General features: G+C 47.3%; 2 protein-coding genes across 13 annotated transcripts in view; one reads left to right on the forward strand and one right to left on the reverse strand.

Moving 5' to 3' along the window:
• Window positions 1–24,712, forward strand: part of LOC125428526 (zinc finger protein 420-like) — an 815,993-nt gene that overhangs the window by 715,630 nt on the left and 75,651 nt on the right. The window lies entirely within an intron of this gene.
• LOC125428622 (gastrula zinc finger protein XlCGF57.1-like) lies at window positions 2,212–14,799 on the reverse strand. Of its 4 annotated transcripts, none has more exons than XM_048489061.1 (6): window positions 14,703–14,799; window positions 11,848–12,062; window positions 10,322–10,445; window positions 8,748–8,818; window positions 8,401–8,527; window positions 2,212–5,918 (listed from the first exon to the last, which is right to left on the reverse strand). In XM_048489061.1, the coding sequence occupies exons 2-6, from the start codon at window positions 11,860–11,862 to the stop codon at window positions 4,366–4,368; spliced, it is 1,890 nt and encodes a 629-aa protein (XP_048345018.1). In that variant the 5' UTR covers window positions 11,863–12,062; window positions 14,703–14,799; the 3' UTR covers window positions 2,212–4,365. The 4 variants fall into 4 exon arrangements, with proteins under 4 accessions (XP_048345018.1, XP_048345016.1, XP_048345015.1 ...); XM_048489059.1 differs by having other exon boundaries at window positions 10,322–10,436; window positions 11,566–12,062; XM_048489058.1 differs by having other exon boundaries at window positions 2,212–5,915; window positions 11,566–12,062.

The raw sequence follows: 24,712 nt of genomic DNA on the forward strand, positions 1-24,712 counted from the left end.
GAATCCCATATACCACTATATTTAAAAAGTCTTTCTGGGAGAACAGATAGGAACACAGAAATACTTCCCATTGGTTTCAGGCTTCTGTAGGTTGAAATAAAAACCCAGCGAGGGCACGGACCTTCCTCTCTATCAGACTTGGGGGGGGGGGGTGTCCATGAGTACTGCTCTACACCCTGCAAGCTACAAAGCCCTCCCCATTCATCTAGGACTCTATCCTGATAGCCAAATGCCTTTCAGATGGAGTTGCTGTGTTCTTCTTCCCTCCCTAGGGTAACATCAGATAATCAGTCCTAGCCTATAGGGAAACCAGATCCTCTCCTGCTTATTGCTGGTGACCCAGCCCCACTTCCAAGGACTGGATGTAGATGGCAACCCTCCTTGGGAATGCCAGAGAGGCCAACCAAACCTGTTTCTTCCTGGCTCTGCACATATGAGTAGGGAGATCCTTTGAAAAGCTTCCCAGTGTGGGGAAAATTTTGGCTCCTGCCCACCACTCTTCTAGGAATCATCTCTAGGAACTGCAAACTTCGTCTCATTTGTAACCCTTTACTAGCTCTTGTAGACAGTGAGAAAAGGTTAAATGTGCCTTTTAAGGCCCAAACTGGCCAGGAAACTCTGGTCTCTAATACCAGAGGTGTAAGATATGCTCTGACATACTGTCAGCCAGTGGGAAACTCAGCAAATTATCCCAGAAAGGTAACAGTGAAGAAATGGAAGCTTACACTCACCTGGAATATCAAAGGCTAAAGAATAGGACAATTCTCTCTTCTGAGCTGCTTCATAAAAGAACCTCCCCCCTATTTGAATCCTTTCTATCCCTTTTCAACATAAAGATCCAAGGAGATGTGTGAATCAGTCCTCTGTATCTTCTTGTACCTCCTTTGTGGAGGAATGCTCTGGCAAGATCCTAGTGCCTGTCTCTTCCTCTTTCAATTCTCTTTAGCATCAGAGAATCGTATTTAAGTGCTGCTTCTGTCTAAACCATTATTGTCTGCATGGTTAAACACTGAACTTTGAAAAAAGTTAATTTATATTGCCCCAGATGGTTATTAGCAAGACTTACCTTTTTGTAAAGTGCCTACCATTTTGTGTCCAGTTTTACAAAAAGGCAAGTCTTGCCAAGTTTGATGTTTAACCATGCAAACAAGAATGGCTTAGACAGAAATGGCACTTAATGATTCTCGGATGCTAAAAGAAAATTGGCACGATTTTCAGCAGCAGAAACACACTGCTTTCACTTCTGCTGCAGAACACAGACTGCACTTTTGTCTTTATGCTGACAAAGGTATAGAAAACCCAGCTTTCTTTTTAACCCTTTAACAGCCTGTGTAGTTAAAACGATGGCTTTAATGATGTCATTAAAAAGAATGCAATTTAATGGGTGTTTCTTTCAAGCCCAGGCTCCTGATGGAAGGAAGGACAATGGACAGAGATCTCATCCAATGCCTCAAGGAGCCTCACATTCAAGGACTGAACAAAGACTCCAGCAGAGACACCTCTCATTTTCTCAAAGATCCCCAGAAAATTTCAGAATCCAAAGTAAACAGGACTGGAGACTTCTGGGACCCTGGACAAATGACAAGCAGAGGTCCCCTAGCCCCAAGTTCTGAGACCCATCAGAAAAGACTGGTACCACCAGAGGTTGATGCAGCCAACTACCATCTTGGCTACTTGGCAGAAAAGGATTCCAGTATCCATGGAGTCAGCAGGGATACTGTCCTCCCCGCCCCCTACCTTTCTCAGAACACATATTTCCCATGGCCATTGAATCAGTTGCAGCTCCAAAATCTTCCCTGAAACTAGGTCTGAGAGGAAACCCACATTCAGATGTTTCCAGGGACTGATGTTGCATCTCTAGTAGATTTTTTGATTGGGAGATGAGATTGGGAGGTTTCTACACCTCTCCAACACAAAAGAAAAACTTGGAAGTATTCTCACAATAATAAAAAAGTTGATATTTTGCCACAAAACCCATCTAACAAACACCATTTACCATGGATTGGGTCTTTTTTGGGTTTTTGGACTGGGCTCCCTGGAGAGGTAAGGTGGGCCCCCAGCTCAGAGATCCTCAGAAGACGCCGAAAGAGAATTTCTTTCTTACAGCTTTACATACAGCTTAAAAAGACATGCCACACAAATCTTTGAAATGTTTCATGAAGAGCAACTCATTATAAAACACCACAAAGCATAGAAAAGACAAAGTCTGAATTGCCTGATACAAATAACAATCTCTTTACTGAGCTATGCTCCTTTCTTAGCTGAGCTTTGATTTCTAAGTGATTACAAAAACAATCCTTACAGGTTTCCAACTGCCTGGAAGAAATGTGTGCTGTCCCATTATTGTTATTGACCATTTCCAGACATGGGCTGATTACCCACGGCCGGCTCTGCCCTGCCCTTGCTTTGACGCAAAAGTCGCACCAGAAGTGCTGTCACTTTCCACGGGGAAAGTGAGAAGCACAGGTGGAGAAAGAGGAAGTGTATCAGGACAAGAAATCTTGCCCTTATGTGATTCTGCTCCTGGTGCCAGAGAGGAAGGGTACTGGGCAAATTTTTTGCCCTGACGCACCCATGGGTAATTGGCCAATAAGTCTCTGAAAGGGGCAGGATATTTTTGCCTTTCAGGGCTCTTGGCAACTCTAACATACATACATTTGCAAACTCAAGTAGCAAGATGAAAAATGAATTTTCTTTGTGTTCTCAATAAATGCATAATTTCAAGTGGAGGAATTCAAGTGGGCTCTGAGGCACCAGAGTTGGGGACATCCCAGGCCAAGGCTTACTCCAGGTCTTTTCTGGTTCCTGGAGCTGAGGTTGGGGGAGGCGAGATGTTCTGAGCAGGAGGGAATCCCTCCTGATTCTGTCTGGGAGAATGTGAGGGTAGGTGAGGAGGATAACTGGGACTGGGAAACTAACTCTCAATGTTGGCCTGCCAACTCCAAGCATACATCCCCATTTCCACAATACTGGATGCTGATTCTTTTGAACTTACTCAGTTGTTGGGTTGGGGAACACAACTTTCCACTTCCAACCCCAGTTAATCCAACTAGCAGAATTTTTTGAGTAGGAATTAGGCTTGGTGGATACCGCTCTAGAACTGTTTGTCAGATAAAGAGTTTGTAAATTAAGGATGCTGGCTGTTCACATTGTTTGCACCAGTAGCAGAGTGGTTGTAGATATCTGTCATGTGTGGGTTCCTAGATGCAGTTCTTCTTCTGCTGAAGAGTCTTCATGCTCTCTCCCCCCACTATCATTATATTGTATGTTATTAATTCTGTACTCATGTCAGGAATGGCACCTGCCTTTTCCTGGCATCAAACAAATGCAGGGAACAAGGTGCAAAGATCAACACCTGGGCAAAGGGGCTGGTGCACTGGGGATGGTGCATCCTTCAATGTAACCTATGATAAGTTAATGGACCTCTTTCTGTTTGAACTGTTTCTATATGCTTACATATGTAGATAACTTGGCTAACTCTGTTCGGCACCCTGGGAAGGGGAGGAGGAAGTACTGGAGTCTGCAGGGGCAGTTCAGCAGAAGGATATCTGTCTCATGGCCTTGGGACGCTCAGTTTCAAAACAAGTCTTTTCACACCTCACTTTCACGCATTCTCTGGGAAATTGGGAGGAGGGAATTTAGGGGAGTATTATGGGGGATAAATATGACAGTAGAAGCCAAGTTCCACAAAACTGGTTTCCTGATGCTGAGTGCTTGTTGCCACCTCAATAAAGATTACTGATTGTATATCAAGAGTCCACTTATTGATTACTGGTCCAAGACCTAACCATTGGTTGATTGGGAGGATTTTGGTGAAGTATTCTTGTTTCTTATGAGTTAACAAAGAGCTAATGCAGCAGTAGAGGTATGGTGTTCCATAACTATACATTCAATTATCAGCACAGATAACACAGCAGATGTGAAGAGTATCTGGCTGGCATCTTACTCCCTTGTTGGCTTGCTGCCCGGTCCCTTGTATGGATTCGATGCTTAAGGAGCTAGGAGTTCATCTTGAATCTCCTTCTACTCTTAGGGCCCATCCTTATTTTCCCCCCTGTGCAATCTGTTTGAGGTTTCAATCACAGCTAAAAGTCTTTCCACAGTCTGAAGTTTCTGTGCAGATGCAAGCTCTTTGCAAGTGGTTTCAATACTTTCTATTTCTGTAGTTGTCATGAAGACTGACATGCTGATTGAATCTCCTTCCACACTCTGTGCATTCAACAGGTTTTCCCTTGTGTCAGTTTTTAGATGCTGTTCCATGACTGCCTCTTTGACTGAATCTTTCAACACTCTCATCATTCAAAGGTTTTTCCCTTGTGTGGGTTCCTAGATGCAGTTCATAATGTTTTCCCACATTAATAACATTCAAAAGTTTTCCTTTCTGTGTGTTCTTAGATGCCTGTCACAGCCATGTCTGCGGCGGAATCTCTTTCCACACTCTGAGCATTCAAAAGGTTTCTCCCCTGTGTGGGTTGTTAGGTGCTGTTGAAGATAGCTACGCTGGCTGAACCTCTTTCCACACTCTGAGCATTCAAAAGGCTTCTCCCCTGTGTGGGTTGTTAGGTGCTGTTGAAGATAGCCATGTTGACTGAATCTCTTTCCACACTCTGAGCATTCAAAAGGTCTTTCACCTGTGTGGGTTCTTCGATGTCGCTCACAATTGCGTCTCTCATTGAATCTCTTTCCACACTCTGAACATTCAAAAGGTTTCTCCCCACTATGAGTTCGTAGATGGCCTTGAAGAGTGCTACGGTGACTGAATTTCTTTCCACACTCTGAGCATTCCAAAGGTTTCTCCCCACTATGAGTTCTTAGATGGTTTTGAAGAGTGCTACGATGACTGAATTTCTTTTCACACTCTGAGCATTCAAAAGGTTTATCCCCGCTATGAGTTCGTAGATGGTCTTGAAGAGTGCCACGTTGACTGAATCTCTTTTTACACTCTGAGCATTCAAAAGGTTTCTCCCCTGTGTGGATTCTTAGATGCTTTTGAAGATCACCACGCTGACTGAATCTCTTTTTACACTGTGAGCATTCGAAAGGTTTCTCCCCTTTGTGGATTCTTAGATGATCTTGAAGATTACCATGGTGCGTGAATCTCTTTCCACACTCCACACATTCAAAAGGTTTCTCCCCTGTGTGGGTTCTTTGATGACGATGAAGATTGTCAGTCCGACTGAATCCTTTCCCACACTCTACACATTCAAAAGGTTTCTCCCCTGTATGGGTTCTTTGATGCTGTTGGAGACTGGAACTGTGACAGAATCTTTTTCCACATTCTGAGCATTCAAAACGTTTTTCCCCTTTATGTATCCTACGATGCAAAAGGAGGTGTGATCTGTATTTGAAGCACTTTCCACATCGAAAACATTTACGCCCTTTCATTACAGTATGCTTTTGAAAAAGTATATTACCCTTTCTTCCACAAGAGGACATCCTTCCCCTCTCCAAGCAGATAATTGACTTCTCTCCTGAATGAATTCTTTGGTGCTGTACAAAGTCTGATTTCTGTGAAAACCTCTTGCTACTATTTGAGCAGGTATAAGGTTTCTCTCCTGTATGTGTTCTTTGATGTGTAAAAAGCTCTGATCTGCAAAAAAAGCTCTTTCCACATTCCAAGTGTTGATGAGTCTTCTTTCTGCTGTGCATTTTCAAATGGTTATTATATTGAGTTTGTTCTGAAAAGTTCATTCCGCACTCCAAGCAGTTACATACTTCCTCCACCATGTGGATTAATTCATGGAAATTTTGCCCTTGGCCAGAAATAGGTTTATTCCTCTTCTTGAGCACATGACTTCCTTTCCGTCTCTTAGATCTGCCTTTATTACTGATGTTTCCTTTCAAGTTGTCCTTCATGACTTTATTTGGCAATAGCTGGTTGAGTTCCTTATCCCCCTTATTCCATTGATCATCCCCTGCTGGAATAAAAAGAGAGATCTCATCAGCACCCACACAATGACCCCACACAATGAAGTCTGATCTTCCCTTGAAGTTCTATCCATAAACAAAACATTTCAGTGGCTTTTTGCTGCAGTACATTGAAGTGTACCTAAGTATACTCTTCAAAAGGGTTTCAAAGCCTGCTCATTAGAGGCTTGATTTGCAGTCTAAAGATTTATACAGCTCCTCACCTAAGTGAATTATTTGATGTGAAGGGGTGATTTCAGATTAAAGGACTTGCCATACCCCAAGTCATCATACCCTTTCTCTCCTGAGGGAATTTGGGAAGTAATGCCTTATTGGAAGTACTTCCACTTTCTTTTTCCCTGGAGGGATTCTCTGGTTAGCACGGAGGCCTTTGTTCTTTCTTGCTTTGAGTGACATTTCTTTAGGCCTGGGATTTCACAGAAGCCCCCTCCTTGGCACGAAATGGGCTCATCCTTCCTCTTCTCTGCATGGCTTCCCTCCTCCCTCTGTGGTCCACATCCAACCCTGAAGTTTCCTTTGGTGTCTTCATTCTTGGCTTTTCCCAAAGAGAACCCCTGGAATTCCCCAACTGTCTTCTCTACATTTGTTGCCAGGACAAAGAAAGAGGTCTAGTCAGCACCCATGCAAAGAGTCAGATCACCAAACAGGCATGCCTCAATCACAGGATGCATTTCATTTATCAGACCCTCTTTCCTGCACCGTCAAATGAACCGCAGAGCCTCAGTAAAGCCCGCCCCAGGGACACAATTTTTACGTTCTGCCTATCCCTTTCTTCCCCGTGGGATCTTAAAGGGGAAACAGTGGCAAAGAAACATTTCTCCACTTTTTACATTTGACTTGCTGCGCAGCTCTTCTGATTCTCTGCTGTTGATGATTAAATAGAAAAAGAAGAGCTTTTTATACCCTGCTTTTCTCTTCCCTGGGAAGTCTCAAAGCAGCTCGCAAATCACATTCCTTTCCCTGCCCCACAAGAGGAACAAAGTCAGGTGGGGTGTGTGTATGTATGTGAAAGAGAGTTCTGAGAAAACTGTGACTAGTCCAAGGTCACTTCATGTGGAGGAGTGGGGAATCAAACCTGGTCCACTGCTCTTAAACACTATCCCACACTGGCTCTCCAAAAGACATTACCATGATATCTAGTCCTGCAACTGCACTGTTTCCTTCTAGTTGTCATGAAAATCATGAGCAGCTGGCTTTCAGTTTTTGATGGAGTGGTGGTGGAGAGAGGGAGAAGTCAGGACCTCAACAAATGAACTCCACAGTTCAAAGGGTATCCCCATGGTTTTTGGAAGAGATGCTAGTAGTTGGGAGGACAGGTAAGGCCTAAAGGCATCTAGGTGACAAATACAGATAGGAGAAAGAAGAGTTTAGATCTATACCCCCTTTTCTCAATCATAAGGAGGCTTCCCTTCCTGTCCCCACAACAGACACTTTGTGAGGTAGATGGGCCGAGAGAGTTCAGAGAGAACTGTGACTAGCCCAAGGTCACCCAGCAGGCTTTAGGTAGAGGAATGCGGAAACAAACCTGGTTCACCAGATTAGAGTCTGCTGTTCATGTGGAGGAGTGTGGAATCAAATCTAATTCTCTAGATCAGAATCCACTACTTTTAACCACTACATCACACTGACCTCATTCATCTTGGTTGTTCTTAAGTAACTCCCTACCTTGCCCTGGAATATCCAGTATTTAAGGATACAGTGGCCAATCAAGAGCCACTGCTGAGCTCAGCCCCAAAAAGAGCTTCCAAACCTGCCAGATCTCAAGCCCCACAATGCCTCCCTCCCTTCTTGATGATTTATGATTCTACCAAACTAAAGAGCTGCTAAGAACTGAAGGAGAAAACCTCACAGGTATTATTTCCCAGTACCCTTGACATAAATGTGAAGGATACTCACTTGCAGCTAACTCATTTGGAAAGGAAATTCTCTCTTGACATGTTTTTGAGAAATTTTCTAGCCTTTCTTTGGATGCAAGGCCTCTGCCTCTCTCCACCATAGTCTCTCTTACATTCTGGGCTTTTTTGGTAGAGAGAGAGAGAAAGAGAGAAAGTGATCTTTCTTATAGGTGGAAGAAAAAAAATCCAACGAGAAGGGAAATTTCTGTTGGAAGGATGGAAATATGGTCAAGATCAAAGTCCACAATCCCAACCAGTGTAAGGTGGATGAATCCATTTCAGATCACAAACAGAGGGGATGACTCTAATCTCATCTGGGGGAAAAAGGTGTGTTTGTAATGATTGGCAAGTGGAGTATTAGAGACCCTTTTAGAGTCTTCCAGTCCCAGCTGGGCCTCTGGCTAGGACAGTCTCTCTGCCTAGGGTGATGACTAAAACACTGGTCTCAGTTGCCCCTCGAGACTTCCAAAAGGGAGCAAGTAGAAGGGTAGGCCTCAAAATGACATATTGCTGTTCATTGTTTTGATTCAGGCATTATCCCAAAGGCAGAAATTTGCCACCAACTAAAAATCCTTACCCAAGGTGGCCATGCTCCCATAGTTGTCCAACATGACTTCTCTGTACAGCGATTTTTGGCCTGGATCCAGCAATGCCCATTCTACCTTGGTGAAATGCACAGCCACCTCCTCAAAGGAAATCGGACACTGAAAGAAAACGCAGATTCCTTCATGAGAGATCAGGCCAGGTAGAGATTGCACTCTGGGAGGAGGAATTCTGGGAGGGTGCAGGATATAGAGCTTGGCATGGGTAAAGGGAGCGGCATTCAGAGCCTCTCTCTCCTGGGACACTTCAGCAGTAGCTGCAGGTGAAAAGCCTCCCTGGAAAAGGAGGGGGGGCAAGCTGTCCCCTTCTCATCTCCTCTACCTGGCCAGGAGGTGCAGCAGTTGTTTCCACACCTCTGCAAAGAGAACGGATCAACACAGTCTCTTCATTGCCTGCGAGAGGGAGAAAATAGGAAGAAATAGTATTAGCCTTGACTTCCTAATTCATTTGCCTGTTGGAGTCCTGCTTTACACATATCCATTTCTAAGGCTATGAAATCTTGCATTATCAAAAAAATTAGCAACACTTTGTAAAAAGTTGTGGGAAAATGGGAAGAGAAAAACAATGTACCCATGAGCCTTGGGGGGCTATAAATGATGCTACAGTTCAGGTTTCTGTGAGACTTAAAACTTGTCCTGTGAATTCTGGTGCTCAAAAACATGAGATCTGCTCTTCCCCAGAGACTAATCTGGAGAACTGCATTTGTTTCCCCACTACTCCACATGAAGCCTGCTGGGTGACCTTGGGCCAGTTACAGTTCTCTCATAACTCTCTCAGCCCCTGTGGAGGCAGGCAATGGGAAAACCACCTTTGACCTTCTCTTGCTTTGAAAACTCTACAGGGTGGCTATAAGTCAATTGTGGCTTGATGCCACTTTCCACCATTGCAGGTTTCTTTTAAACTATAAACTTTCCCCTCAGTGGCCAGATGTTCTAAACACAGCAAGTGTCTAGGCTCTGGGTTTCCTGCTGTTAGATCAGTTTTGTGGTACACAAAGAAATTAGGAGATTGCTGAGGCAGGATGAGTATATAAACAAGAAATATTTATTTACAGGTTGGTTTCAAGGAGCAGATCAGCTGTTCAGGTCTTCAGGTAAACAAAGGAGAAACCTGGCTGAGGCACATGAATTTAAATTACTTATGGATTCAGAGAGTAGCTGAAATGTCCTTAACGCTTTCAGGCACAAACAGGCATTTGCTCACTAGCTACTAGAATGGTTTTTCTCTCACACATAGGATTCCTCCCACACCAGCCTGCCCTTCCCCTGGAGTCAAGACTAAATGGTACAAGATCTGCTCTTCCCCAGAGACACGCCTCACAAATGCTCATTCCGCACAAGCAGAATAATGCACTTTCAAACTGCTTTCAGTGCTCTTTGAAGCTGTGCAGAATAGCAAAATCCACTTGCAAACAGTTGTGAAAGTGGTTTGAAAACGCATTATTTTGAGTGTGCGGAAGGGGCCAAAGAGTGCTCTATTCTGCCCCTGAGAATGAGCTAAACCACTGAGCCACTCTGCCTGCTCTTTTGCAGGGCCAGACCTGAACTAGTGCAACTCTCTCTCTCTGAAGCAGGTGTGAACTCTCCTGTTCTTCCCTCCAATATTTCATCCCTATCCTCAAAGGTGGCTGAATGCTAGTGCAGAATTCCAATGGAGTCAGCTCAGCAGTTGTTTTTCCCGTCAGGGGCAGGACATCCTCCTGTTCCTCACAATGAATAATCATTGTAATGAAGTGCTTCTGTGAATTTGTCTAATCCCCTTTGATGGACATAATTAGGGGACACTAAGTCCTACTGGTTGCGTGAAGAAGTATTTAGGCTTTCTGTTGACCAAAACTCTCTACCCATCAAATCCACCAAGTGCTCCAATCCCAACCAGGCCCAATGAGTCCTTACCACATAAGAGGGCATCTTGGGCCTGCTTCTTTCCCTGTTCCCTCTGCCAATCCTCCAATGGAGCTCTTTGCATTTCAGAGAACTTAGCTTCAATCTGCATGGATGGTCCCCACATCTGAAAAAGCTGCAGGAGAGATGGATAAGAGATGGAATGGAAAACATCAAGGACTATATCCTGCCCATTCCCACCCTATGCACCTCTTAGCATGCCACCCTGGTATAGGTGGGGGCGGGGTACTTCTCAGGTCTCCCTGCCCACGTACCAACCTAGAAAGGTTGATGTGGCATTGCAGAGATGGGAAGCCCATTCTCTGGTGATAGCCATGTCAGCCAAAACGAATTGTTTTCCGGTTCTCATGCTTTCAGCCTGGTTGTCATGTCAGCATATTTTCAGTTTCACAGAAGAACGTGTTCTCAATGTGATATAGTAGCTCTGCTGAATGAATACTCATCTCACAAGAAATCTCCCTTCCCTGATTATCTTAACACAAATACGCCCTTCTATAACTAACTTTTTTGACCACCTCACAGTGGACTCCATTGTTTCTCAACAACATCCACCCAGACGCCTCCCAAAGACAGTCCAGCCACCCCCCTAAAGGTTGTCCTGACACTCTCAGAGGTGAATCTTTACTATAAAGATCCTAATACCCCATCCCACCCCGAAACCTTTTGTCCAGTGCCACTGGCATCTTTCCGTTTTTTGTTGCGGTACCCAACACTTTGTGTGCACACACACGCCCCGCCCCCGGAACCAGACACTGGTTGTTTGGCTCTGATCTCTGGATCATCTTCACTTCATGATCAGGTCATACTACCTATATACCCCAGACCCTTTTCCTGTTCCAAATCTATTTTCTAACCTGACTATATCTTAGGAACTCTGGGTGTGCATGTTTGTTTAATCAAATGCTTGTGAACCCCTTATCCCTGCAATAAAGACTGTAAAATTTGTATTATATTCCTCTCTGTGAATTTTCTTCTAACAGCTGATCTCCATATACATTGGTATTAAAGATTCCTTACCCAAGCCTCTTGCAACATTAAAAGCCTCTTGCAACATTAAAAAACATTAAGCTAATTTTCCCCACTATATTGAGATACTGTGTCTCCACCTTGGGTAATACACCTTTCAATCATCAGCCTTAGAAGGGTTCTCTTTCAACCCTGGCAAATTATCTCGAAGAATAAGAAATACTCTACTATAAACATATCAATAAATACCTGGAAGGCAATGCCCTCACCTGTTCTGCCTGCCTCTTCTCCTCTGCCTGACTCAGAAGGAAACCTTCAGCCAGGGCCACTGCCTGAGAACTGGTCTCCGGCTGGCATCCCCTAACCCAGAGCTGCATTTCCTGGGGCAGGATGGTCAGGAATTGCTCCAGGATCACCAGGTCCAGGATCTGCTTCTTGGTAAGCTTTTCCGGCTTCAGCCAGAGGTTGCAAAGTCCATAGAGCTGTCCACAAACCTCTCGGGGCCCACTAGCCTCATGATAACAGAATTGCCGGAAGGACAGCCTACGTACATCTGAGTTCATCATGTCTCGGTGCAGGATATCTGATGCAGCTCATTGCCAAACTACAGCATCACTTCCAGCTTGGTTGACATGGAGGCCTTTCTTGGCTATCTGGCCAGGTCCTTCTGTATCCTCCTTTTCCATCTCCTTCCCCTACTATCGATTCACTCTCCCAACTGTGGAAAGAGAGTTTTACTCATTTGGCTATGAACAGAGGCTTTTCCCTGTGGGAGTGGAGAGATTAAAAGAGTGATAGGCAACAATGTGCCACAAGGAAAACACAGAGAACTGAGATCACAAACATTAATGTACTCACGAGACATGCAAGAATTGCCCTGGTGGATCCGAAGAATAGTGTATCTTGGGGATTGTAGACCAAGTATGTAGACCAATATTTTGCTAAATTATACACAAATCTTTTTTAGATATACTTGTTTGGTTCTTTGGGCAAGTTACCTGTCTCTGTTTGCCTCTTTAAAGATGTTACAAGCTTGGCCACTACCTAGTGTGGGTCAGTGTGTCTAAGGGGCTAGGTTTCAAGGCCAATTGGAGCCCCAAAGGACAAGAAGGACTGGTGACCCCTTACTTGTTGTATAATTGTTTAGTAATTTTAAAGTGTTACACAATCGTTCTCTCCAACCACCCAGCTGAGGGGAAGGGGCAGGAATGTGTCTGTATGACAAAAGAGCAGGTGAGGGTAGGAGAGACAGACTGACAGGCTTCGGCTGAGATTTTCCTCAGGAATCTTGAAGTCCAGGAACATTCTTTCTGGGCATCTGGTGTGGGGAAGTGGACCTGCTCCTCTGGGGGACTTCTTCTCACTTCCCCAGTGCTGAGCTCTGCCAGTAGGTGTGTGAGTGCTGTCAAGTCACAGTTGACATGTGATAACCCCATAGGGTTTTCAGAGCAAGAGAAGTTTGGAGGTGATTTGCCATTACCTGCCTCTGCGTGGGATGAGAAAATTCTGAGAGAATCCACCCAACAGGCTTCACAGGAAGAAGCAGGGAATCGAACCCAATTCTCCAGGTTAAAGTCCACCACTCTTAACAACTACACCATGCTGGCTCTTTCTGCCAGTATATTTACCATTAAGCAGACAGTACCCAGACACCAGAAGGCTCTACAGCATTCTCCTTCCAAGGGGAACCAACCCAGGTTAAACAGCATCCCTTGGAACTTCTGACCACTTTAAGGTCCAGGGTAAATATAACAAATCTTTCTTCCAGTGAAGCATCACAGCTTTCTCCTGGCCCTGAATTCCGAAAGACAGAGTTCAGATTGCTGTGAAGAGTGTCAGAGGATATGCCCACTCAAAATCCCACATGTGTCCGGCTGGTGTAAGGCAAGTGTGAGTCTGAGGGTGGTGTAGAGTGGGATTGTGTCAGGGGTGTGGATTCTGAAGAATCTCCTAGTGAGGGCACAAGGGCTGCTGGGTTGAAGAGGGGTTGTGGAAGAAAACAAACCCTGCTGGATGCACAAGTTTGCCAATTCTTTGGTTAGAAAATTCCTCGACATTTGGGAGGTGGAGTTGGGAAGGGCAAGGTATAATGGCATAGAGTCCACCCTCCAAAACAGTCATGTTCTGCACATGAAATAATCAGTTGTAATTCAAACCAATCTCCAGGCTCTACCTGACTACTAGCAACCCTACGTCAGGGAGATGGTAGATGGAGGGGTTAACAGTAAAAATGTTTGGCATTTGGGCCAGCCAATCAGCAACAACGATTCATCCCATTTGATCCCATCTGGACCAAAAGGCGAGCTTTGAATTCTAGAGGGCAAACCCTTTAGCGGGACTTGAACCTCCTGTAACTGTGCCATTGTGTTTCTCCCTGTGGTGTTGCCAAGTAAGTCTACCTCTCTCACCTGACACAGGAATGCTGTTCCTCCCACTCAAACCCCAGTGCACGAGAAAGAATTTGGCATTCTGTTACTTCTGCCTCTGCCAAGTGTGCTGCCAAGACATGGGGCCATGTTTCCCACCCTGGACATCCATGGTGCAAAATACTGCAGTAGGAGGGGATTCAAACACACATCCCCTTGGTGTGTGTTTACTCCAGAGTCCTGTCCCTCACACCACTTGTGCCATTGGTCCCTCTTGATCTATAGGTGGTGTGAAGCTGATTGATATAAGGGTGTGTGGCTTCATCAGCATGCTCCACCCCTCTCTGCCTGTCATGGGGAGTGATTGTGATTACTTGGTTTTGATAGTGTCTCCAATAACAATGATGCCATTGCTAGGTTCTTCAGAGCTTAGCAACAGATAGTTAATTTTTTTCCTGTCTTTGGCTGGGCAGCCTTGGACCCTAGCTCACAGCCCCACATGGGGAATGCATTGGGGTCTTAGGACTGGGCTGCACATGATTCGGGAATTCCTTTCCCCCATGCACGTTTTTACTCATAACATTATAAAAGCCCAGTTGTTTGGCAGAATTAAAATAACCAGCAATATTGAATGTTGCTCATATTTCTTTTTGCACTGAAAAATACTAACACCTGCCCCGCCCCGCCCACCCACGGAACCTCCACATGGATAGAGGAGAAAAATTGGTGCCTAACAGGGTTACCACCCTCCAGATGTAGCCTTTAGTTCGCCCAGAATCAGGTGGCGGGGAGATCAGTTTCCCTGGATGCAATATGGTTGCATTTGGAGGGTGGGCTCTCGGGTGTTATCCAACTGGGATTGCCCCAATGCCCGATCACCTAGGTTCGATTGTTCCAGACTCCACCCACAAGTGTCCAGGAATTTGCTATCCGGGAGTTGGCAACCCCATGACAATCATGGCTGAGACTGGAGTCAGCCTTCCTCCTTTCCAAGAGGTAAGTGCTTCTCCCCCTCGGCCCCTCCTACCCCCATGACTTACTTGCGAGTAAACCTTCCAAGATGCCGCTACAAGGCTCTTCCTACGGGCTGCATCTCTGAAGCCCGTCTTGGCTCTCTTTCTTGAAGCGGAAGCAAACTCCCCCTCTTTCTCGCCCCCCTCCTTGCTCGGCCTCTCCAGTAAAAAGCTCGGATCGGTTTAACCCTTCCAGTGCTGCAGACAAATGGTTAAAACGCTTCACATCCTTCCCAGGATCAGCAACACCGCCCTGGGAGGGATGAACTGGATCTCCCCGGGACTTCCCTATGCAGCTCAACGGGGCTACTCTGGAGTAATGCTGTACAGGTTTAGGCTCCCGGAGTATCCCAGACTGTATAGCTATCTCAGAAAAACCCACCCGGAAAGACTCCTTGCTCAAGAGAGTCATTGATGATCTTCAACAAGCGGGGTCGTAGGTTCCTCCCGGCAGGTTTTAATAAGCCAGGAGGGGCACGGATCCAGAGGACAGGTAGTAGGTCTAACAGCAGCCAAGGCCCTGCAACAACGGCTTCGGAGGACAGGGAAAACTGGGCCAAGTTAAAACTGAATCCAAACTTACTAAAGGAAATGCATGAAGTGGAAAATGTATAGGACTTCTTAGCAAAGAAAAACAGGGCTGTGATGCAGCTCAACGGGTCTACTCTGGAGTAACTCTGCTCAGGGCTGTTTTGGGGGATTCCTTTTGGAATGTGCATTCTTCCTTCTGGCTCTTCTGTACAATATGCCCGCGAGGCCCCTCCCCCCCCCCCATCCTGAGGAGTGTTTTCAAGTTTGTGAGTATAGGGCAGTGATGGCGAACCTTTTTGAGACCGAGTGCCCAAATTGCAACCGAAACCCCACTTAATTATCGCAAAGTGCCAACCTGGCAATTTAACCTGAATGCTGAGGTTTAGTTTAGAAAAAAACGGTTGGCTCCCTCTTCCTCCGCCCCACCTGCTAGAGCAGGGGCCAGCCTGCTCTAGCCTCCAGCAAGTCCCACGCGCACCGCTCTGTGTCTCTCCAGCATCTTTGCCTCCTTTGCCCCCCCCCCCCTCAGGCAGCAGCCACCCGGAGCACAGGCACCAGGCCCACCAGCCAAGTCCTCCCTGCTCACCGTGGTGTGCACACGTCGTGCTCAATGGCCCAGGCCAGCCTAGATATGTGTGTGTGTATGGGCGTGTGTGTGATTTTCCGCTCCCCACATGACAAACTTTGTGCACGTGCCCACAGAGAAGGCTCTGTGCCACCTCTGGCACCCGTGCCATAGGTTCGCCATCACTGGTATAGGGAAAGGCACTTACCTGCAGGCAATTTTAGGCAGGCTGACTCTGTGTGTGTAACTACCCAGGGGTACTGAATACTGGAACCTTTTGGGGAGCGTGTGTAACCTCCTTCTGTGGGTTCTGTGGGGCAGAACCTGGAATGAGTTGCAAAGAACCAAATTTAAACAACAAAATGGTTTACTTTTCTTTACAATTAACACTTTTAAAACATCAACATTTAACGTTACAATTCAAGGTCCTGTTCAGGTTGCATTTCAAGTCCTTCTATTTACAGTCTACTGATGTGTGCCAAGTCAAATCTTTCTTTGCCAGAGTTGGTACTGGCTCCTGAAGAACTCAAGGAGGGCTTGATGAGAACAGGTTACCAACATGAATGAGAAAGGTCTCAGGAGAACTCTCACCCATTACGGCATTTCCACAAAGGAAACCCTGGAAACAATAAACTCAACATGCTTTACAACACAGCAAAACAACAACTACCTTCCCAGTAGTTCCCAACAATATTGAAATTACCTTAACAAGGTGTTAAGGGCTTATAGAAATCAAGGTCCGAGTCTGGTAGCCTTGTTCTTCTGCAAAAGAGCTCTTTCAGCCTCTCTGCTGCTCCGAGTCTCCACCCCTTACTGGGTCAACCCATTCTGGGCATGGGGGTTACACGTGCTGCCATGTCCTGAGAGGGGAATTGGTGGCAAGAGTGTTCATGAGTACTAGCACACTTTTCACAACAAAATCACTGGATTAGGGGATCCCCTTATGGGTGGGTGCAGTTTGGCTGCAGGAGACGCTGGCTATACAGCATCAGGGTCAATGTGAACACTTTCCCAGGCTTCACGGTGTAGCAAAGGGGCAGGAATCTGCCTGCTTCCAGGATTCCCTGGTGATCTCTTCTCAGAAGCAGGGTTATTATGGCCATACAGCCCGGAAACCACACAACACCCCAGTGATTCCGGCCTTGAAAGCCTTCGACAATACAGGGTTGTTTTCATTCCTCAGTAGTAGTATCAAAGGTTATTAGAACAAACATATTGGTTACCAACAGGTGATAATTTGAAGGGTTGCTTAAAATCAGCTTCCTAACTAGCTTGATGAATTTCCACGGGGCCAACTGATCGTGAACTGGTCTGAGGTTGCTTCCACAAAAACAGGCTTGGGAGCATCCACATGCCCTCATTCCCCAACTGGCCACCTTCCCTGTCCCCTCCCCGCTTTTCTGCAGTGCTTTTCAAATTTGAAATATTTTGGGAAAGCACCTCTTCTCCGTTTGGGCAAAAAGATGTACACTTTTGTATCAATTCACATGCACACTGGAGCCATTTTCCTTACCTGACCTCTTGCCCACAGCTGCCATTCTGCCCCATCACACTAAAACTTTTTACACATCACTCATGGGGAAAGTCCCATGACTTTAGTAGCTGACTTTACTTCACTGCCCTAAATCTTAAGCTGCTAGATCTCACCAAGGAAACCGCTTCTGCAACTTGATTCTCTTTCCCCGTGCATGTGGAATGGGGGCTGATTCTCTGCCACCACCAGCCCCCCCCCTGGCCAGGAGGGTAGCCTGGTCTCCAGAGGCTCCACTTTTAGAAACCCTTAAGAAACTTTTTAAAACGAAAAATCTCTTGCCTTTCCCAATGAACTAGAGAAGCAGGAAATCCTTGGAAGTGGAGCTGGTTAGAAATATGCCAGACTCTGCAAGTCCTCCCTGCTTTCTAGGAAAAGCATGATCCAAGTTTATCTTTCATCAGTGCTTGCAGAGATACAAACACATTCACAGTCCACTTTTAGAAAAGAAAAAAATGTTTTGTTGTATGAGCATTTATTGGTTACTAAAGGAAATGCATGCAGTGGAATGGAACAGCAAGGGGGAAAAGGTATAGGACTTCTTAGCCAAGAAAAACAGGGGTATGAAGAACATCCTCTCTCCATAGATTAAAAAAAACCCTGTAAGGTAGGACATCACGTCCATAATTCTGTAACTGAATTGAGTCTCCCACCTCAGGAATTAGCCCAGATGACCAAAGCCCCACTGATGGAGACCTACAGATTGACTTAGCATGAAACTGTCTTTTCTTTAGTGGGGGAAAAGAAAGAACATAGACTGTGAAGAAGTTTGCATTAGCTGAAGGATAGTGAGAAGGCTAGAAGGATAGTGAGAAGGCTTTTCAACAACTGGAGAGGCAGGCGCTTTATTGTCCAGAAGAGACTTTACAAATTTGCATAGTCCTGCCTGATCTCCAGGGGGTATGACCTAACCAGCTTCACCCCACTGAAGAGAGGACACCTTCATGGTAGGTACCAATGTGATGTTTTATTTCTAGGGAAAGCATTAAGATTTAGAGCCCAGGAAGGAAAATGTCACAGCGCACAGGCAGTTAGATTGATGTCAAAATTTCTGTCTTGGGAAATTCCTCTCCATTCTTTCAGCCCTCAGTCATCGTGGGATCGTCAAAAGATTCTTTTTAGGATAGGGAAGGAGCCCCCTTACATCAGTATTTATAATTGCACACACTTTTGGGCAGATCTTATTTTGTTGGGGTGTTCTGCCAAGTCCTGAGAAGGTCACTGGTGGAAGGGAGTGTGATTTTTATCTGAGTACAGGCACCATTTTACACACATCCAAAAATGATTGGGGGGGGGGATTCTCCTTATGCAAGGGCCACAGTTCTGTGCAGTTTTGCTGCAGGAGCTGCCAGCTGGGGAGAGTCAGGATCAAGCTGAACCCTTCTCTGTGGATTTCAAGGCACAGCAAGGGATCAGGAACCTGCCTGGTTGCTGTGGATCACTTCTCAGAATCAGGGTGCTGGTGACACTCAGTTTATAGGCAGCTTCTCAGGCTTCTTCCTATGGGAATCTCTCAGCCCTAGGTTAGCGTGATGTTCACATAGGACCACACTCCTATCACTGGGCTTGATTTCTAGTCAACCACCTCCATTAGTCCATGGCTAGTTGCCAATAACATATTTGCACAAATACTCCAAATACAGTAAGAATTGGTACTTCTTTGCTGTTCCTATTAAATGCCATACTTTCCAGAGCTTGTTTAGAAACTATGACACCCCCCCCTTTTCTTCATAACATTTTGAAAAGTTGTCAAGACAAAAATATTGTCTACCAGCGGAGGGCAATGCAGGGGTGCTTTTCAAAAACCAGCCCCTGAGTGTGAATTACCACTTGGCAGATGTCTGTTTTCCTGTTTCAAAGGATAGCATAGCCCTATTGATCTTCAGTAGTACAACTAAGTTTGAATCCAGATTTCTGGCTGGTCTCAAAGGTGCTACTGGACTGAAATCAAGCTGCTGCAAAGATTGGTTTTTGGAGCATCTCCGTAATCCCATCCAAAGATAAAAGAGAGAACTGAGCGAATAGGTCAAGAAGGCAACAGCAGGAGGGAAAAAACCTTAAAGAAGCAGCCAGAGGAAATGCACCATGGCCTTTGATGTCTCTACACCAATGCACAATGTATGGGAAATAAACAAAATGAACTTGAACTCATAACACAGCAAAACAAATATTTTATAGGTATCACTGAAACTTGGTGGGATGAGTCTCATGACTGGAACGTAAGAATTGAAGGGTATAATCTATTTCAGAGAAACAGGTCAAATAGGAAAGGAGGAGTAGCATTATACATAAAATATTACAGCTGTGAGCAGGTCCATGACTTAAATCCTCCAAGCCAGGTTGAGAGCATCTGGGTAATAATTAAGGGGGAGAGAAACAACACTGATCTCACTGTGGAGGGTCTATTATAGATCCCCCCACCCCATGCCAGCCTGAAGAGATTGATGATGCATTTTTGGAACAGATGACCAAACTTGCACAAAGAAGAGAAGAAGTAGTAATGGGAGATACCAATTATCCAGATATTTGCCGGGAGTCAAATTCTTCCATGACAATCAGGTCTAACAGATTTCTCACTTGCCTTGCAGACAATTTCATAGTCCAGAATGTAGAAGCAGCAACAAGGGGAAGGGCTATTTTAGATTTGCTCCTAACCGATAAGATGACCTGATTAGTGGAGTGGAAATGGTAGGATCCTTAGGTGGGAGTGATCAAGCTCTCCTGGAGTTTGTTATACAGTGGAAAGGGGGTGCTAAGCATAGTCACACTCTCATTCTAGATTTTAAAAAAGCAGATTTCAGTAAGAATAGGAATCTACTGAGTGTGATCCCGTGGTCAAAAATACTAAAAGAGAAAGGAGTGCATGATGGCTGGGAGTTTCTAAAAAGTGAGATCTTGAGGTCACAATTTCAAACAGTTCCAATGAGGAAAAATGGGAGGTGTCTAAGGAAACCAGGATGTCTGTCTAAAGAACTTTCAATTGAGCTAAGATTTTAAGAGGACATGTACAAGAAATGGAAAAGGGGGGAAATCACCAAAGAAGAATTCAAACATATAAGCAGGATGTGCAGGGAGAAAGTCAGAAAAGCTAAAGCTCACAATGAACAAAGGCTTGCCAGAGAGGTTAAAAACAAGAAAGGCTTTTTTTTATTATGTTCATAGCAAAAGGAAGAAAAAATGATAGGATAGGGTCACTGAAGGAGGAGATGGCAAAATATGAACAGGGGATGGAGAAAAGACTCAATACCTTCTTTGCCTCAGTGTATTCCCAAAAAGGAAATGCTGCTCATTCAGGAGAAGATGAAACAGAAGAGAAAGAGGTTGTGCAGGAATACCTGGCTACTTCAAATGAATTCAAATCTCCGGGGCCTGATGAACTGCATCCCAGGATATTAAAAGAACTTGCAGAAGTTATCTCAGAACCACTTGCTATAATCTTTGAGAGCTCCTGGAGAACATGAGAAGTCCCAGTGGATTGGAGGAGGGCTAATGTTATTCCCATCTTCAAAAAGGGGGGAAAGGTGGACCCTAATAATTACCATCCAGGTCAATACCATGGAAGATTCTGGAGCAGATCATTAGGCAGATGGTCTGCCAGCACTTAGAAGAGAATATTGTGATCACAAAAAGTCATGCCATGAAAAACAAGTCATGCCAGACCAATCTTATCTCTTAAAAAATGTTTTATTGAGTTTCAAAACAAATAGATAAAATAACATATTAATTGCTGTTATGAAGCAATACAACCATTTCATTCCATTTGGCGGAAGTAGCATAGCACAAGCAATTCATTTCAAAGAGGGAACAAGCTTGTTTTCTGCTGCCTCAGGGACTAGGACAAGGAGTAACGGATTCAAGTTGCAGGAAAGGAGATTCCACCTAAACATTAGGAAGCACTCCCTGACCATCAGGGCTGTTCGATTGTGGAATTCACTGCCTCAGAGAGTTGTGGGTTTTTAAACAGAGGCTGGGTGAACATATGTCGGGAGTTCTTTGATTGTGTGTTCCTGCATTGCAGGGGGTTGTACGTGATGGCCCTTGTGGTCTCTTCCAACTCTATGATTCTGTTGCCCAGATTGTGCCTTTTCTGTGCCTCCATCCATTTGGCTGTGATGCTTTCCAAATGTGATCTTCTGAGAGAGCACCTTCATTCATTGTGTGGGCAGCTTCTTCTTAAACAGTACATCCTGGATATGTTGTGTGCCAAACTATAAATTTTTGGTTATTCTGACAATACCATATTCCAACTTGCAAGTTTTTCCCATGTGGATGCCTTTACAATTAAGGATAATCTCATAGCCAGTTAGAGAATCCAGTCAAATTAGATGTTTCAGGGTAGTTGGATCAGTGGCGTAGTGGTAAGAGCAGGTGCATTCTAATCTGGGGAATTCAGATTAGCCAGCTGGATGACCTTGGGCTAGTCACAGCTTTTCGGAGCTCTCTCAGTCCCACCCACCTCACAGGGTGTTTGTTGTGAGAGGAGAAGGGCAAGGAGATTGTAAGCCCCTTTGAGTCTCCTGCTGCTGAAAATGAACTCAATATACTCTTTTCAACAAAAAGATAAAGGTAAATTTGTATATTGATCTGCCATTTCCAGAACCTTCTTTGTAATGGAATGCTCCGCACTCGTTCTAGTGCCTACCTAAACTTGGTTGGCACTAGGACCCTATGGAGCATTCTACTACAAAGTAGGTCCAGAAGAAGGCAGATTATTATACAAATTTACATTTTTGTTAAGACTATAAATGCTGCAAAAACAGGTGCCAAAAATAGATAGTCACTGTGAGGGAATCTCTACCTGAATCTCTTTCCATACTCGGAGCACTCGAAATGATTCTCCCTGTATGGGTTCTGAAATGCTTTTGAAGTTCTCCACTAGTAGTAAACCTCTTTCTACACTCTGAGCACTCAAAAAGGTTTCCCCCTGTAAATTCCTCAGTGCAGTTGAAGACTGCCATTCTGAATGAAGCTCCTTCCACACTCTGAGCACTCAGAAGGTTGCTCCCCTATGTGGATTCTTTCATGCAGTTGAAGACTGCCACTTTGAATGAAGCTCTTTCTGCACTATGTGCATTCAAAAGGTTTCTTCCCTGTGTGGGTTCTTAAATGATTTTGAAAATAGTCATTGTCACTAAATATCTATCCACTTTCAAAAGGTTTCTCCCCACTGTGCGTTTTTTGATGCAGTTGAAGATGGCCACTTTGACTGAATCTCTTGGCACAATGAGGGCACTCAAAAGGTTTCTCTCCAGTGTGGGTTCTTAAATGATTGTGAAGATTGCCACTATGACTGAATCTCTTTCCACACTCTGAGCACTCAAAAGGTTTCTCCCCAGTGTGGGTTCTTTGATGCACTTGAAGGCTGCCACTCTGACTAAAGCTCTTTCCACACTCTGAGCACTCAAAAGGTTTCTCTTCAGTGTGGGTTCTTTGATGCAGTTGAAGATTATATCTGTGACTGAATCGGTTTCCACACTCTGAGCACTCAAAAGCTTTTTCTCTTGTGTGGGTTCTTAAATGCTTTTGAAAACTGCCACTGTGACTAAATCTTTTTCCACACTCTGAGCACTTAAAAGGTTTCTCCCCAGTGTGCGTTCTTTGATGCACTTGAAGGCTGCCACTGTGACTGAACCTCTTTCTGCACTGTGAGCACTCAAAAGGTTGCTCCCCCGTATGGGTTCGTAGGTGCACTTGAAGATTGCCACTATGACTGAATCTTTTTCCACACTCTGAGCACTCAAAAGGTTTCTCCCCAGTGTGGGTTCTTTGATGCACTTGAAGGCTGCCACTGTGACTGAATCTCTTTCCACACTCTGAGCACTCAGCAGACTTCTCTCTTCTGTGGATTCTCTGATGCAGTTGAAGATCAAAACTCTGACTGAATTTATTTTCACACACTGAGCATTTAAAAGGTTTCTCCCCTGTGTGGGTTTGTAGATGCTGTTGAAGATCAAAACTACTATGGAATCTCTTTCCACATTTATATGCCTTTCCATCAGATAAATTATTTTCACTTGCTGAGCAGATAACTGTCTTCCCGCCCGGGTAGTGGGAACTCGTGTGTTGAACAAGATCTGAATTCTCTGAGAATCTATTGCCACAGTCTGAGCAGCTATACAGTTTCTCTCCTATATGGATTCTTTGGTGTCTAATGAGCTCTGTACCACAAAGGAAGCTCTTTCCACACTGGTGGGGGGGGTGGGGGGGGGGGGGGGTGGGGGGGGGGGGGGGTGGGGGGGGGGGGGGGTGGGGGGGGGGGGGGGTGGGGGGGGGGGGGGGTGGGGGGGGGGGGGGGTGGGGGGGGGGGGGGGTGGGGGGGGGGGGGGGTGGGGGGGGGGGGGGGTGGGGGGGGGGGGGGGTGGGGGGGGGGGGGGGTGGGGGGGGGGGGGGGTGGGGGGGGGGGGGGGTGGGGGGGGGGGGGGGTGGGGGGGGGGGGGGGTGGGGGGGGGGGGGGGTGGGGGGGGGGGGGGGTGGGGGGGGGGGGGGGTGGGGGGGGGGGGGGGTGGGGGGGGGGGGGGGTGGGGGGGGGGGGGGGTGGGGGGGGGGGGGGGTGGGGGGGGGGGGGGGTGGGGGGGGGGGGGGGTGGGGGGGGGGGGGGGTGGGGGGGGGGGGGGGTGGGGGGGGGGGGGGGTGGGGGGGGGGGGGGGTGGGGGGGGGGGGGGGTGGGGGGGGGGGGGGGTGGGGGGGGGGGGGGGTGGGGGGGGGGGGGGGTGGGGGGGGGGGGGGGTGGGGGGGGGGGGGGGTGGGGGGGGGGGGGGGTGGGGGGGGGGGGGGGTGGGGGGGGGGGGGGGTGGGGGGGGGGGGGGGTGGGGGGGGGGGGGGGTGGGGGGGGGGGGGGGTGGGGGGGGGGGGGGGTGGGGGGGGGGGGGGGTGGGGGGGGGGGGGGGTGGGGGGGGGGGGGGGTGGGGGGGGGGGGGGGTGGGGGGGGGGGGGGGTGGGGGGGGGGGGGGGTGGGGGGGGGGGGGGGTGGGGGGGGGGGGGGGTGGGGGGGGGGGGGGGTGGGGGGGGGGGGGGGTGGGGGGGGGGGGGGGTGGGGGGGGGGGGGGGTGGGGGGGGGGGGGGGTGGGGGGGGGGGGGGGTGGGGGGGGGGGGGGGTGGGGGGGGGGGGGGGTGGGGGGGGGGGGGGGTGGGGGGGGGGGGGGGTGGGGGGGGGGGGGGGTGGGGGGGGGGGGGGGTGGGGGGGGGGGGGGGTGGGGGGGGGGGGGGGTGGGGGGGGGGGGGGGTGGGGGGGGGGGGGGGTGGGGGGGGGGGGGGGTGGGGGGGGGGGGGGGTGGGGGGGGGGGGGGGTGGGGGGGGGGGGGGGTGGGGGGGGGGGGGGGTGGGGGGGGGGGGGGGTGGGGGGGGGGGGGGGTGGGGGGGGGGGGGGGTGGGGGGGGGGGGGGGTGGGGGGGGGGGGGGGTGGGGGGGGGG

This window comes from Sphaerodactylus townsendi, linkage group LG03 (genome assembly GCF_021028975.2).
Source record: "Sphaerodactylus townsendi isolate TG3544 linkage group LG03, MPM_Stown_v2.3, whole genome shotgun sequence".
Classification (NCBI taxonomy): Eukaryota; Metazoa; Chordata; class Lepidosauria; order Squamata; family Sphaerodactylidae; genus Sphaerodactylus; species Sphaerodactylus townsendi.